The 14,749-nt window shown below is 40.8% G+C and overlaps 1 protein-coding gene across 8 annotated transcripts in view; it reads right to left on the bottom strand.

The window, feature by feature from the left end:
* Positions 1 to 92: 92 nt before the first annotated feature.
* Positions 93 to 14,749, bottom strand: part of cfap54 (cilia and flagella associated protein 54) — an 81,847-nt gene continuing 67,190 nt past the window's right edge. For 6 of the 8 annotated variants that reach the window (XM_020047754.3, XM_020047760.3, XM_020047758.3 and 3 more), the window contains 16 exons: positions 13,855 to 14,020; positions 12,717 to 12,877; positions 11,620 to 11,766; positions 11,182 to 11,308; positions 10,809 to 11,048; positions 10,594 to 10,702; positions 8,580 to 8,730; positions 8,382 to 8,480; positions 8,099 to 8,225; positions 7,414 to 7,560; positions 6,727 to 6,896; positions 4,767 to 4,892; positions 4,481 to 4,587; positions 917 to 1,076; positions 665 to 748; positions 93 to 371 (listed from right to left, as the gene is read on the bottom strand). In XM_020047754.3, coding sequence (XP_019903313.2) covers positions 252 to 371; positions 665 to 748; positions 917 to 1,076; positions 4,481 to 4,587; positions 4,767 to 4,892; positions 6,727 to 6,896; positions 7,414 to 7,560; positions 8,099 to 8,225; positions 8,382 to 8,480; positions 8,580 to 8,730; positions 10,594 to 10,702; positions 10,809 to 11,048; positions 11,182 to 11,308; positions 11,620 to 11,766; positions 12,717 to 12,877; positions 13,855 to 14,020 — 2,241 coding nt within the window. In that variant the 3' untranslated portion in view covers positions 93 to 251. Of the gene's footprint in view, positions 372 to 664; positions 749 to 916; positions 1,077 to 4,480; positions 4,588 to 4,766; positions 4,893 to 6,726; positions 6,897 to 7,390; positions 7,561 to 8,098; positions 8,226 to 8,381; positions 8,481 to 8,579; positions 8,731 to 10,593; positions 10,703 to 10,808; positions 11,049 to 11,181; positions 11,309 to 11,619; positions 11,767 to 12,716; positions 12,878 to 13,854; positions 14,021 to 14,749 lie in introns of those variants that run through there. The other 2 variants (XM_020047757.3, XM_020047761.3) reach the window with 2 other exon arrangements.

Genomic DNA, 14,749 nt, shown 5'->3' with positions numbered 1-14,749 from the left:
GCTTGCAACTATATGTTTGGTTGTTTTTGTGTTATCATACATGAAAAAACGTTTACAATAAAATTATTAACAATCTAAATATTTTATTAGTCTGTAAACGCTTAGTTATAACAAAACAAATCTTTTTCCATGCTCAATTATTACAGAGTGAAGTGATGATAATCAATTAGGTAGGTGCAGTAAATCATCTTTGGTCATGGCCATCTGGATTTTCATTGTCTATGCTGCTCGTCCATAGACCAGATATGGCATCAGGCTAGCAAGGAGATAAGCCATGTTATCAGCAGGTTTTCCTCCACAATGGCTCCGCTGGCTGGGTTAAAGCAGCGCTCCAGATCACACAGAGTCTGTAGGCTGGCCTCAAACGGAACCTGCAACATGGCGAGGGAAGAACTTCACAGGTAAACTCTGCATGAGGAACAAACTTAAAAATATACTTCTCAGGCATTTGTGCTTCATTTCATGTCAAACAAACTTAACTGTAAGTCTAAATGACAACAATGGCAAACGAAAAATTAACAGGGTATTTGGGTACACAAATGCCATAAAAGACCAATAAGATTAAATATTTTACACACTGAAGCCATTAGGTCAATACAGCACAGTATTTTTGGGTTGTACACATTCTGGGGCGCTGGATGAGTGTGTGTTGTGTTCAGCCTACCTCAGTGTGTGTAACTGTCTCAGAACCAGCCTGCAGTAAATCCTTAATGGCGGCAAAGCAACGTCTGGTCTTCTCCTGCAGCATCTGACGCAACCAACAAACACACAAAACTTAAATGCACTGTTGAAAACCCAAATCTGTGTAAGTTTCTTAGATATTTATTTGCATTTTATTCTGCGATGGATAGAAAAGTGTGAGAAGCCACAACACCGTTCGACGATTTGTAAGAGGTGTAGCCAGCATCACACCGACCTGTACGTGAGGGCTGAGGGCCACAGTCTTGTCTGGGGTCTTGGAGCGGCGTTGCTTCTCCATCTTAGGGCTGGGGGTGGGGGTCACGCTGTCAGCAAGTGGACAGGAGATGTTAGCCCCAACACAGGCTGACACCAGCTGAGCGTGGACAAGGCCCAGTCTGGAGAAGAGCACATGGAGCGTTGCTAGTATGTCGCAATTTAATACAATTGATCAAAACTCCCTAGAACAGAGTTCGACATCTTAAAGCTTCCACATGTTGTCTCGACACACTGGCATCAGACTTTTGAAAAACATTTATAACTCTATAACAATGGACCTACGGTAAATAGTTAATAGCTCTCTGCAATCAGGCATTTTCCCAACGTCTCTAAAAACAGATGCCATTAAGCCCCTATTAAAAAAGACAACACTGGATGCATTTATAATGAACAACTATAGACCTTTATAAAATCTCCCTTTTATAGCCAAGATCATTGAGAAGGTTGTCTTCAATCAACTCAGCAATTTTGTGACCTCAAGCGGTTTCTTGAGGTCATGCTTCCAACCTCACCACAGTACTGAAACGGCTTAAAGTTTTAAATGATATACGGCTGAATACTGATTCATATAAAATAACAGTTCTAGTTCTATTACATCTCAGTGCAGCATTTGACACTGTAGATCATAGAACACTTATAGATAGGCTGGAAAATTGGGTAGGATTCCCCAGGACAGTCCTTGATTGGTTCAGATCTTATCTAGATGGCGGGAGTTACTTTGTCACCATTGGTTATCATGAATCTGATAGGGTGGCTATGACATGCAGAGTTCCACAAGGATCAGTTCTCGGACCGCTTCTGTTCAATCTCTATATGCTACTTCTGGGCCAAATTCTACTGAACCACAACATTAACGACCACAGCTATGCCGATGATACTCAAATATATATGGCTTTCGAAACGTATGACAACAGCTCAACAGACTCTCTGTGTCACTGTATAGAGCACATAAATACCTGAATGAACCAAAATTGTCTACAATTCAACCAAGATAAAACTATTGAGATTTTTGTGTTTGGCAACAAAAAAAAAAGAACAAATATTAGTAAAGAGCTGGATTCTCGGGCCCTTAAAAACAGGGATCACGTGCGTAATCTTGGTGTTCAGACACAGACCTCACATTTAACAGTCATATCAAATCGGTCACCAAAATAACATTCTATCATCTAAAAAATATAGCCAGAAACAAAGGCCTGGTGTCCCAAAAAGACCAAGAAAAGCTCATCCATGCTTTTATATCTAGTAGGGTTGACTACTGTAATGGCCTCTTAACTGGACTCCCAAAAAAGACTGTAAAACAGCTGCAGCTCATTCAGAATGTTGCTGCTAGAATGTTAACCAGGACCAAGAGAACGGAGCACATCACTCTGGTTCTTAAATATTTGCATTGGCTTCCTGTCAGTTACAGAATATATTTTAAAGTGGTGCTTTTAGTTTATAAATCTCTGAATGGTTTAGGACCCGATTACATTTGTTTGATGAATATAAACCGAGCAGGGCTCTTAGATCCATGAACACAGGTCAGCTAGTAGAGCCCAGAGTACAAACTAAACATGGAGAAGCTGCGTTTAGTAGTTATGCTGTACAGTACTGGAATAAACTACCAGAAGATCTTAAACGTGCCCCAAACATATACATTTTTAAATCCAGGTTAAAAACACTTCTCTTTTCACGTGCCTATGACTGAGCACTTAAATTTAACCACACTGTTTAGCCTTACAGCTTTTATAGCTTCCTATGTTTATATCACATTTTTATTCTTTTTCTATTTTTCTTATTCTGTTTTCTTATTTTTATGTTGTTTTGATGTTTTCATTTGAGTATTTGTTTTTATGCTATTGTATTTCTATATTTTTTCTTTTTCTTTGTAAAGCACATTGAATTGTTTCTATTTATGAATTGTGCTATATAAATAAACTTCCACAGCTAAGCTGAGAGACAGTCTGTTTGCTTCACAAGTGCCTTTTATTGAATGTGGTTTGATGACACTGCTTTTTTTACACGCTTTGTTTGGTGCGAGTCTAACACTGCACATGATTCTGAGACAAAGATGTAAAAGAACAAAGTAAAAGAACTTGGTTTTGTTCACCAGTTTTGGGAAGTTCCTAATTAAGATTTAAATTACCAAGTAAAAGTTCATAACTAACCAGTGACATAAATTCACTCTTCGTTTTTAATGTGTTACCCACTGGTTAATTACAAACTCCCTATACAGTACCTGGTTATTTAGGTCTTAATTACAAACATTCCTAAATTGGTGAACACAGCTGAACCCAGCTGAGTACTTTTACTTTGTGTATTTTATACCTCTGTCCTAAGAACACCATCATTACCGTGACGCATGGTGGTGGCAGCATCGGGATGCTTTCAGAGGCAGTGACTAGGAGACTGATCAAGGGCAAGGGAAGGCTAAACAGAACAAAATACACAGAGGTGAGGTCCGTGAAGAAAACCATCTTTCAGCGTGACAACCACCCAAAGTAATTCACACCTTCCTCAGAACAACAGCTGATCTACCACAAGCTCCTGACAATTGAAGCCAAGAAAATCCTAGGATTGTTCATACACGCAGATCGTCATCGGACAGAATAAGTGGATTCAATCTACAAGAAAGCCTGTTCCTTCTTAGGAAGTTAGAAAGTATGTACAAGGTATGTATTGCGATTGTCGTGATTTTCACAATTCTGTATGAATTGTGATTGTGATTCAATGTTCCAAACGTAGCTTGCCATATGAATGCTGCAGAGGCACAACACAGCAATGATAGTTTAGGTCAGTCACGGATGTAAAAGTGTAAGGAACTCATTAATTCCCAAAGATGGAGAACAAGTTTTAAAGAAAAAGCTGTGGATACAGCAAACTAGTGCAAAAATATAATTCAAATTATACTGTATCAAAAACAATAATATTGTTTCCCATTACTACCACATACGTGTGATGCAAGTGCACCAATCTGGTTTTAATAGAAGCCAGTGGGACAGGATCCAAAAAAATAGAGCATAGGATGTTAGATGTGATACTGGGCTAAGAATACAATGGCTACACTATGCGCCGCAACTACTTCAACCTCCTCTCCATGCAAACACACTGGGAAAACCAGACTTTTGAGGTTGCAGACCAGGTCCCTTCTGGTACATGCTGCCTTTGGTAGCATCCTCCGTCTCTGGTCTGTTACCCGGACCTAAACAATGTCAGAACAAACCAGCTAGGTGTAGAGGCAGGCCGCTACAGCAGCAGTCCAATGTCATGTCACATGACTAGGCTGCTAATGTTACATTTGAAATATAAAGTAGACATCATTTTTGAGGGAATTCTACTACAAGTAGATTAATACAAAATGTATGTAAACGACAGAAAAAGCGGTAACAGATGTGCGGTCAGACACTTATCAATGTTAATAAATATTGATTCTTCTATCAACCTGTTTGTTAAAGAGGGATCTCAAAAATGCTTATTATACTACCCTCTTTACAGCTCCTTCCCAGCCCACCTAGGCTGCATTACATGGTTAGCCTTCACATACCTCTCCATGCTAACGGCTTTCTGTCCACACTGCAGTTCTACGACCGCGCTGGCTGTGGCTTTCATGGCCGACAGAGGCATGCTGTTCAGAGTGAACAGCAACAGGATCTGGGGAACACAGTGAGATGAGAAGAAATGTTTCAAAGACCAACTTTTAAAGCAGACATTACCAAGGAATTGTCAAGATAGCACGAAAAGATGTGAAACCAGGCAATGGTTTATGTTTATAATTAGCGTGACTGGTTGGATATTTTAATAGTTAGTAGGTCACCAGTGGTGTACTGTACCGTGTCTGTGTTTTCCCTTTTGTGGCTGAGAGCTGGCCGGTGCCAATGGATACACAGCTGCTTTTTGTCAGCAAAGGACCAAGGGCACAGCTGTACACCCATTGTGCCTCTTACTGTGGGACACATCTATAACATGTACACACACACAAACACACACAATTGACTGTGGACAACCCCAGGAGACAGCCTTCAGATTCAAAGTGAACACTGAAAATTCTTGTGGATTTGTAGTTATTATATCCAGTGCATTTAGAATGTATTCAGACCCCTTTGCTTTCTCCCCATTCTGATGTTGTAACATTTCCCCTGGAGTTGCTCCCTCTCCTGGTCCAGGAGGGCTTCTAGCTGCCACCGTTCCACTACCCCAGATTTTATTATATTTTCCTTTTACAAACAAACGCACCCTGGACAGTCTGGTCATTATCAGCATATTATTGTATGCTGAGTTAGAGCTGTGGCTTCTCCTTTACCGGCTACTTGCTACTTTGTTATTACAGTAACTAAAGTTAGTTTACTGTTGTTATTCCAGTAACTAAAGGTAGTGTACTGTTGTTATTCCAGTAGCTAAAGTTAGTTTACTGCTGTTATTCCAGTAACTTAAGTTTGTTTACTGTTGTTATTCCGTGCTCTGTGCACCTGCGGTCTACAAATAAAAGACCATTGCCTCTGTACAAGGCTACAGTTGTATTATAGACTTAATTTATAATTCAGTAAAATGTTTCACCATCAATTTACCCACAATAGCCCTCTATGACAAAGCGAAAACAAGCTTTTAGAAATTTGTGAAAATACAGTATTCAGTACTTTGTAGAAGCACCTTTGGCAGCAATCACAGCTTTGCGCCTTCTTGGGAATGCCTCTATGAGCTTTGCAAATCTGGATCTCTGTCAGATTGGATGATGAGTGTTGGTCAACTGTGATCTTCAGGTCACCCCATGTTTCCACGTTCATTAAATACAGGCTTTGGATGGGCCACTCAAGGATATTCACAGACTTTCCAGAAGTCACTCCAGTCTTGGCTGTGTGTTTCAGGTTTTTGTCATGCTGAAAGAAATCTTTCCTGTGGTCCTGTGTTATTCATCTTTATTTTGTGATCCTGTGTTATTCAATGACCTTTGTATTTTGTTCTGTTCATCCTTCCCTAATCCCTGACACTTTGAAAAATACACACAACATAACACCAATGCTTACACTATAGCTATGGTATTGGCCAGGTGATGAGCAGTATCTTGTTTTCACAAGATTGTAGGCCAAATAATTTTCCAAATTCTCTCAGTGTCCATTTCATTTTATATTCTTCATACTCATAGTCCTCGTCCTCGTGACGTTTGACAAACCCTAGGCAGCATATAATTAGCCTTTTATTCAAGAGTGGCTTCCATCTAGCGTACTCTACCATGGAGGCCTGACCAAGGCCCTTCTTACCGGGTACGTTTGGCTGGATGGACAGCTCTAGGAAGTTTTGGTGGATGTATGATATACGTGCGTTTATCTCCACAGCTATAACATCATGGCTATAACATCATGGCTATAACATCACATCATCATTTACAGCTCTTATAAAACCAGTTACCAAAGCAATAAGAGCAGTAAATGATGATGTGATGTTATAGCCATGATCTCAAGCATCTCCTGGGTTTGGGATACATGACCAATACATCCCACACCTCACTTAACTTACACCAACTGTCATTGGTGATAGTTTTAGGACTGACCACTTACAGTCCAGCCTCCTACAGTCCAGCCTTACAACTTGAGCCTCCTAATATACGTATGCTATTACAAATTAGTGCATTGCTTTAGGATACAGCAGTGTCTATAAATCCTAGTTTATACCTGCAGCCAGTCTCAATCTTGTCCAAATTCTGATGAAACACATTCTGATACATCCCACATCATTGTGAGAGGGTTTGAACGACGATTCAATACATGAACGGCGCCTGTTGGTATGTGTGTTTACCTGTAAAATCTGTGGCTGCATAATTAATTCAGTAGGCGGTTCAGGGGCGCTGCAGGACTCACTGTAGCCCGCCAAATGGGAACAGAAGAAGTTCTGGAGCTGAACCAACCTCAGAGCCAGACTGCTGTCAACAGATTGCGATACCAAGCCCTCCACACACTGGGGAACAACTGGAAGACACACACAAACAGATTAACATCTCTCAGTGTCAGTGAACAAAATGAATAAAGGACACGGCCATATTCCATTCTTATTCGGTGTCCACTCTCCCCAGAATCCGCAAATAACTTGTACTTACGTGTTCAGAGGGCAGAAGAAATATGATTAGTTCAGGTGAACACCCAATCAAAATGGAGAGGAGGTGATGCTCATGAACATGTCAAGCTGGATCGAATCGAGCAAGTGAATGTTATCTAGACCAAAACTTTACCACTGAATGTTAGCTACGTTACATCACATTCAGCATGTAATCAAGTAATGTTCATTATTATTAACTCTTTCGCAGACGTTAGCAGAATTGCGCGCTTCTTGATGTAATTTGAATTGTTCATGAGGACCGCCTCCTCTCCATTTTGATTGGGTGTTCGCCTCTTCTTTCTGCCCTCTGAATGTTTGAGTAAGTAAAACTGCTTTGTGCCCAAAATCCTTGCCGTAGGAAACGCACACAGCTGTCTGCTGTTAGCATACCTTGGCGCGTGGCCATGCGTTGCAGGTTGAACAGGTGAGTGAAGTAGCGGGACAGATGGACCCAGGTGAGCTGGTTGTGTTTCCTTCTGCTTTGTTCAGGATCGTTCTCCGGGGTGGAGGTAGTCCTCGCCATCATGCCCAGCCCGCCTGGTACAATCAAACAACACAAAAGAGATGTTACAGTAAAAAAGACAACATTTCACTGAGTATAACATGGTTGAATGTGGGCAGAACATGGGCAGGAACCTCACTGCCATAGAAAACACATTCTACTACCCCCCTAAACCCATTCAAATAGTTGTTATATGACTTTCATGATGGCTGATATCGTGAGATATTATAATAGGACAGAATGGTGGCAGAGACTGGGGAAATGGACAAACAAATCATACTGAAGTGGCCTAAGGTGGGCCAGCTATTTACCATTTTATTATTTTAATGCAGTTGATTCATGGATTTTTGTGTAATTTTAACAGTGTGTAGTCTGAATTCTATAATGTAGGTCTATCTGCGCACTTCACCCTTGTCTTAATGTTATTACGTAATTTTGTGTGGACATACATTTACATTACAGCAACTTACAGAAAGTGAATACATTTCAAGAAAGCTAGGTGAAAGAACCACACAGCTTAGGAGAAACCAGAAAGAGCTGCTGCTTTTTAGGGGAATCCTAATAGAATCCTACCACAAGGGTTAAGCAGATCGTTGGTGGCAAAGTCAGGCAGGGCCCTGAGGGAATCGAGAGGCAGGTTTCCTTCTTTAGCCCTGGTAGTACCACACAGCTGGCTAAACGAAAACATGGCCTCACACGCCTGAAGAACAGAAACTGCAGTGTTTTACTTGAGAGGACAAAAAAAATTAGAGAAACTCTGTTGAAATACTCCCCTTGAGAATTTTTTTTATTTTAATGTTTCATGTATCTTAAAGGAAAGAAAACCCTGAAATGTGTGTGTGTTCAATCTATTTACCTTTTTTGCAGCTCTGACAGAGACCCAGTAGAGAAGTAGATAGGTCTCCCTTGTAGTCAGACCTCTGTTCAGAGAAGTTCTGAGGCTCTTCAAACTGGGCTAATAAGAAAAACACAATGATGAGTATGTATACACCTTTCAGAAGAATACTGCCATGGAGGACTACAATTGCATGTTTTGAGACACATTCTACGGTACCTTCTGTATGGCATTTTTAGGTGGTGATGGCAGTATGGGGTTCTGATGTTCCTGTTTAGCTGTGCTGCTTTGCTCCCACTGATACAGGTACACTAGGGCCATCTCCAGATAACACTTGCGGATCAGCCTGACACGAACACATATGCTGAGGCTTTAATTCAAACAAGAACAGAGCCAACGACCACGATTGCGCTCACAGGCACCACAAGGTGACATCCACTCGTCCACTCTGTGCAGCACTGAGCCTGACTGTTACATTGAAATAACTAAATCAAACAACAGCTGTAGGAGTTGACATTAAGTTGATTGCCAATAAGCAGTACACATATTTTAGCTATAAAGAGGTCTGGCACTTTGATATTTGAGTTTTCAAAGCAACATCAGGCAACTTATCAAGTTCCAGGGAGGCCAAATAGTTGGTGCCCAAATTGCAGCTGGGTCTGCCTCTGCTCTATAACGGGCAATATCACTACACACATATACATATATATACATATACATATATACATACATACATATATACATACATACATACATATATATATACATACATACATATATACATACATACATACATATATACATACATACATACATATATACATACATACATACATATATACATATATACATACATATATACATATATACATACATATATACATATATACATACATATATACATACATACACACATACACACATACACACATACACACATACACACATACACACATACACACATACACACATACATACATACATACAAACACACATATATACACACTCACCTAAAGGATTATTAGGAACACCATACTAATACTGTGTTCGACCCCCTTTTGCCTTCAGAACTGCCTTAATTCTACGTGGCATTGATTCAACAAGGTGCTGAAAGCATTCTTTAGAAATGTTGGCCCATATTGATAGGATAGCATATTGCAGTTAATGGAGATTTGTGGGATGCACATCCAGGGCACCAAGCTCCCATTCCACCACATCCCAAAGATGCTCTAATGGGTTGAGATCTGGTGACTGTGGGGGCCATTTCAGTACAGTGAACTCATTGTCATGTTCAAGAAAACATCCCACACACCATTACACCATTACAGCACCACCACCAGCCTGCACAGTGGTAACAGGTCATGATGGATGCATGTTCTCATTCTGTTAACGCCAAATTCTGACTCTACCATCTGAATGTCTCAACAGAAATCGAGACTCATCAGGCTAGGCAACATTCTTCCAGTCTTCAACTGTCCAATTTTGGTGAGCTCGTGCAAATTGTAGCCTCTTTCCTATTTGTAGTGGAGATGAGTGGTACCCGGTGGGGTCTTCTGCTGTTGTAGCCCATCCGCCTCAAGGTTGTGCGTGTTGTGGCTTCACAAATGCTTTGCTGCATACCTCGGTTGTAACGAGTGGTTATTTCAGTCAAAGTTGCTCTTCTATCAGCTTGAATCAGTCGGCCCATTCTCCTCTGACCTCTAGCATCAACAAGGCATTTTCACCCACAGGACTGCCGCATACTGGATGTTTTTCCTTTTTCACACCATTCTTTGTAAACCCTAGAAATGTTTTTGCGTGAAAATCCCAGTAACTGAGCAGATAGTGAAATACTCAGACCGGCCCATCTGGCACCAACAACCATGCCACGCTCAAAATTGCTTAAATCACCTTTCTTTCCCATTCTGACATTCAGTTTGGAGTTCAGGAGATTGTCTTGACTAGGACCACACCCCTAAATGTATTGAAGCAACTGCCATGTGATTGGTTGATTAGATAATTGCATCAATGAGAAATTGAACAGGTGTTCCTAATAATCCTTTAGGTGAGTGTATGTGTATTATTTTTTATTGAAAACATTACACTAAATCTTCCTCACTTTGAGGCATTTTGAGGCAGTTCATAAAAAACAAATTATTACATTTCACAATGTGACAAAATATGAAAAAGTTGAAGAGGGGGGGATATTTATGCCATCCACTATAATAGCCCAGACATGACAGTAGACACTTACTGTGAATTGTGGCTGTGGGATACAGAGATATTGATAGAGTCCAGTAGTGTCTCCGTGACTGTCTGAGGTTGAAAGTCACCGAGACACATGAGACAGCGCTCCACCATCCCTGGATACACACACACAAACAAATTGTAACTTAAAAGGTTATTCAGGCATATACTGAGTACAGACACACACACACACACACTTCATCTTGTAAATATGTGTCTAACCCTTGCAGTACAGAATATCTGCCTCTAGTTGTCTGTCTCTGGCAGCACAGGCCTGGCAAAGAAGCAGGGCGGACTGCAGCACCTCCAAAGCGCACACCCAGGGCTGGCTGTATGGGCTGGGGGAAGAGGAGCTTGAAATGGTGGCCAGGTTGGATTTGCTTGAGGGAGTTGACTGGTTGGAGGGGCTAGACGGACCAGAGGAATGGGCACTGGTCATGGCCTGAACAGCCAAGCAGTGACCTGTTAGCATACAGCAGACAAAGAAATAGAACTTGTTCATAAAATAGGTTCCGGATAGGCTTGAAGAAGCTAAAGGTAATATATGTTATCAAGATAAAGGGTTGCAACTGTTGTGGTACAGTATGAGTCCTACCCAAGCGCATGGTGGCCTTGGCTAGCAGAGGGAGTTGTGGGAGGTAGATGTTGGAGAGGCCAGGGTCTGGAGGAAGGGTCACTATGCCTCCCTCTCCAGATGACACGTTCTCCCCCAACACACACAGCTGAGAGATAACATCCACATTAAGGCAACGCTCAAGAGTGACAATGGAATGTTGTGATAGCCACACGAGAACAAGTGGTCTCAACATGGAGGGATAAAATACATTAGGTACCTTTTCATGACACATTTTCGAACGCAAAGGAAATGTATACATGTTTTTGTATGCATTTTAAAATGCGTACAATTATTTTATTTATTTGGAAATATTATTTGGCAATAGTTTTCTATGTATAATACATATCAGTATGTATTGGGAGTGTTGATAGGAAGAAGATTGGTCGGAGGTCCTAGGGAGAGGGATGTCCGACAGACCTGTTGCTTCAGTAGTTTCTGTGTGAGCAGGTGTAGGACCTGGCTGCCTGGCCCTCTCAGGTCACTGAGTAATAAAGTTGCCTGGGCCAACGTTATGCTGGAGCGAGGAGACAGACAGGAGCGACCGGACAGAAGACTCACAGCCTCCTACAGAACACAAGACATTCATTAGTCTACACTGTAGAGTTGTGTATAAACAGTCTTTGTCTGTTCCACGGGTGCGCATGTAAGCTGCAGCATGGATTTAAATCCTTCCCACTGCTTTTGTAGGAAAAACTTTCCACACTTTCAGTCAAGTAGCATTTTTTAATACAGTTCACCCATAAGTATTTGGACAGCACATTGGATTGTAAATGATCCAATCACAATGAGGTTAAAGTACAGACTCTCAACTTTAATTTGAGGTTATTGATCAGCCGAAGCTGAGTAGCACTATGCCTTCTCATTGCAGTTGAACTATCGCCTTTTGGTATAGATTGTGGATGTGGATAGTAGTTCAAATTTGGATGGCCAGGTAACAGTTTGCTAAAAGTACCTAAAAAGCCTGCAGAGTTCGAGGAAAAGGTATCGTAGATAGATAAGATAAAGATTATGTGGAGAAAGAAAGGAATGGCCCAAGATCCTGAGAATACCACTTAATCTCTGAAATACAGAGTTGGTGTAACATTTTATTTTTTATTTATCCTTTATTTTACCAGGGGATGTCCCATTGGGATAGTCAAATCTCTTTTACAAGGGAGCCCTGGGGCAACAATTACACAAATTACACAGAATCACAGAAACAGTCACAACAACAAAATTGATTTACAAAACATGTGAAATTATTAAAAATAACATAAAGGGGTTATTTAAAACATGCATGGGCATGTATGGCTGCAACTGGAACTGGCTCACTTGTCTTTATTGATGATGTAACTGCTAATGGCAGCAACAAAATGACACCCTCAAATAAAAGCTAAGACTCAAAACATAAACTTCATAGGAACTGTTGGATAAAAAAAAAGAAATTCAGAGTTTAGATTCAAATGAAGAAAAAATATCTTTGATCTTATACTTATTAAGGGTATTGTATGCACTTATCAATAAGAATGTGTGACCTGTAGCAGCGAAATGCTGTCCTCGCGGGGTCTTCCTCTGTGTGTGTCCAGTTTAGCCCCTTGGAGGAGAAACAGGGCTTTGGTGTCTGGGTCTCCCCACGCCTCAGCCTCCTGTAGACCCTCCTTCAACAGCCTAGCCGCCTCCACACTGCTGTCAACACCTTCTCACACACACGGACACACAGGGTAAGACACACACATCTAATCCTGCCAGAGTATAAATCGTTACATTTCAGGACAAAATTTTACCAAATATGGTTCAACGATTTTTTTACAATATCGCAATGCTGTTTGGCCGTATCTGAGTCACAGTCTGAAAATGTGCCCAAACCAATGTGCACAACCTACTCCAGGCACTGCTGATATGCCTTGATTTATCTTATTACAGGGATATAAAAAAAATTACCCTGTTAGACAATATTTTCCACTTAATTGTTGTTGTGTCATCATCCAGACAGTTTCTTTGGTTAAAGTGATATATATATTTGTCTATTTGTTTGCACGAGCCATATACTGCTGTGGCCAAAAAAATTCAACTTCCCTTCAATAAACTACACAACCATCTCATGTCTTCAAGGTCTATAAAAGGCCTGTCAATGCAAAAACTATTTTTTTCCCCACTGTTGCATAGCCACGTACACCTCTCATCTTCCACAAAGCCTGGTTCTCAAGGATAATAGTGTTCATGCCACTTTATAGCTCTAAAATGTTTAATCTATATTTCAGTATGTGTAAACACACAGCCTGTGCAGACAAGCAAGAGATGGCACGTCTACTCCATTTCATCAGTTAGGGGAATGACGCAGAACCTATCAAGGCTGAAGTAGCTAGCTTCTTCAAATGCACAACTGGTGATGTTTCCATTTTTGATGGCCCTGAATACGTTTGCCTTTAGAATATGAATTGAAGACCGTCCAGTCACTGCAGTATGGCTTGTGCAACTAAACAGTCAATTAAATCTCAGAAATTGAAATTTGATCACAAAAACTGTCTGGATGATGTTTCAAGTTCAGTACTAAAAGGAAGTGGAAAATCAGGTTTAACATCCTGACAACACTTTAAATCAGTTTTCTTTTTTTTACCAAAACACAGTTGTAAGTTAAACAAAAATGTTATTTCCATCCTATATCCATTGTACCTGGGTAGATGGCTGTGGCGGGGATGTGTGCAACCAGACTGCGTACCACAGCCAGTCTACAGCGGAGCCACAGGGCCCGGTCCATCCTCTCTCTGGCCTCTACTGCCTGGGGACTGTCACCTGTCTGGGGGCAGGGGGCACTGTGCTCGGCCTCCCACACACCGCCCTTGAAAGGAGATAACAGGTCATGACACAGACATTTTGACTTCTCTGTTCATCTGGTATGTTATGTTGCATTTTGAATGGTTTTTATTTATTTATTAATGTCCACTTGGTTAACTAAATCTATTCTCAGACATTTGACTTTTGTGACATTTTATGCTTTATTTAAATGGAATTGGTGGAAGATAGAGTATTTGTTGAAAGAGCAGTGGGTTGGATTTAACCCACTAGGGTAAAAATGTTAAGCTTAGCTACAATGCTAACTAGTTGAAAAGTTGCTAATTACTTAAAAGACTGCAGTAACAATGTGTCTGATGTAAACATTTCATTTATTGAAATGTATTGAAATTGCATAACTATGCAATTTCAATAATACTAATAAGACGGATTAAAAGCACTACTAATAAGATACAATACTACTAATAGTGCTGATTATACACAATAGTGTGTTTTTAAGTGGTTTGATCCTCTGCCCCCCCACAGCCCTCAGCAGTGGGACATTGTGCAGGTACTGTGAGTGTGTGGGAATTTGACAGAGTCTGTTGTTGGTGACTGCCTTTCAGCAGCCTTAATTTTCGCTGCACTGAATTACAGGTCACAGTTTTTGTTAGCTAGCAGTTAGCTGATGTTTGCTAGCAAGCTACAGTAACATCAACCAGCTGTTTGAATTCAAGTTAATGAGAGAAGCTTGCACTGCAATGTAGCGTTCCTTAGTTGGTAAAGTGACAGTGTT

Source organism: Esox lucius, chromosome 7 (genome assembly GCF_011004845.1).
Source record: "Esox lucius isolate fEsoLuc1 chromosome 7, fEsoLuc1.pri, whole genome shotgun sequence".
In the NCBI taxonomy this organism is placed as follows: domain Eukaryota; kingdom Metazoa; phylum Chordata; class Actinopteri; order Esociformes; family Esocidae; genus Esox; species Esox lucius.
This window is presented reverse-complemented; position numbering and strand designations above follow the sequence as displayed.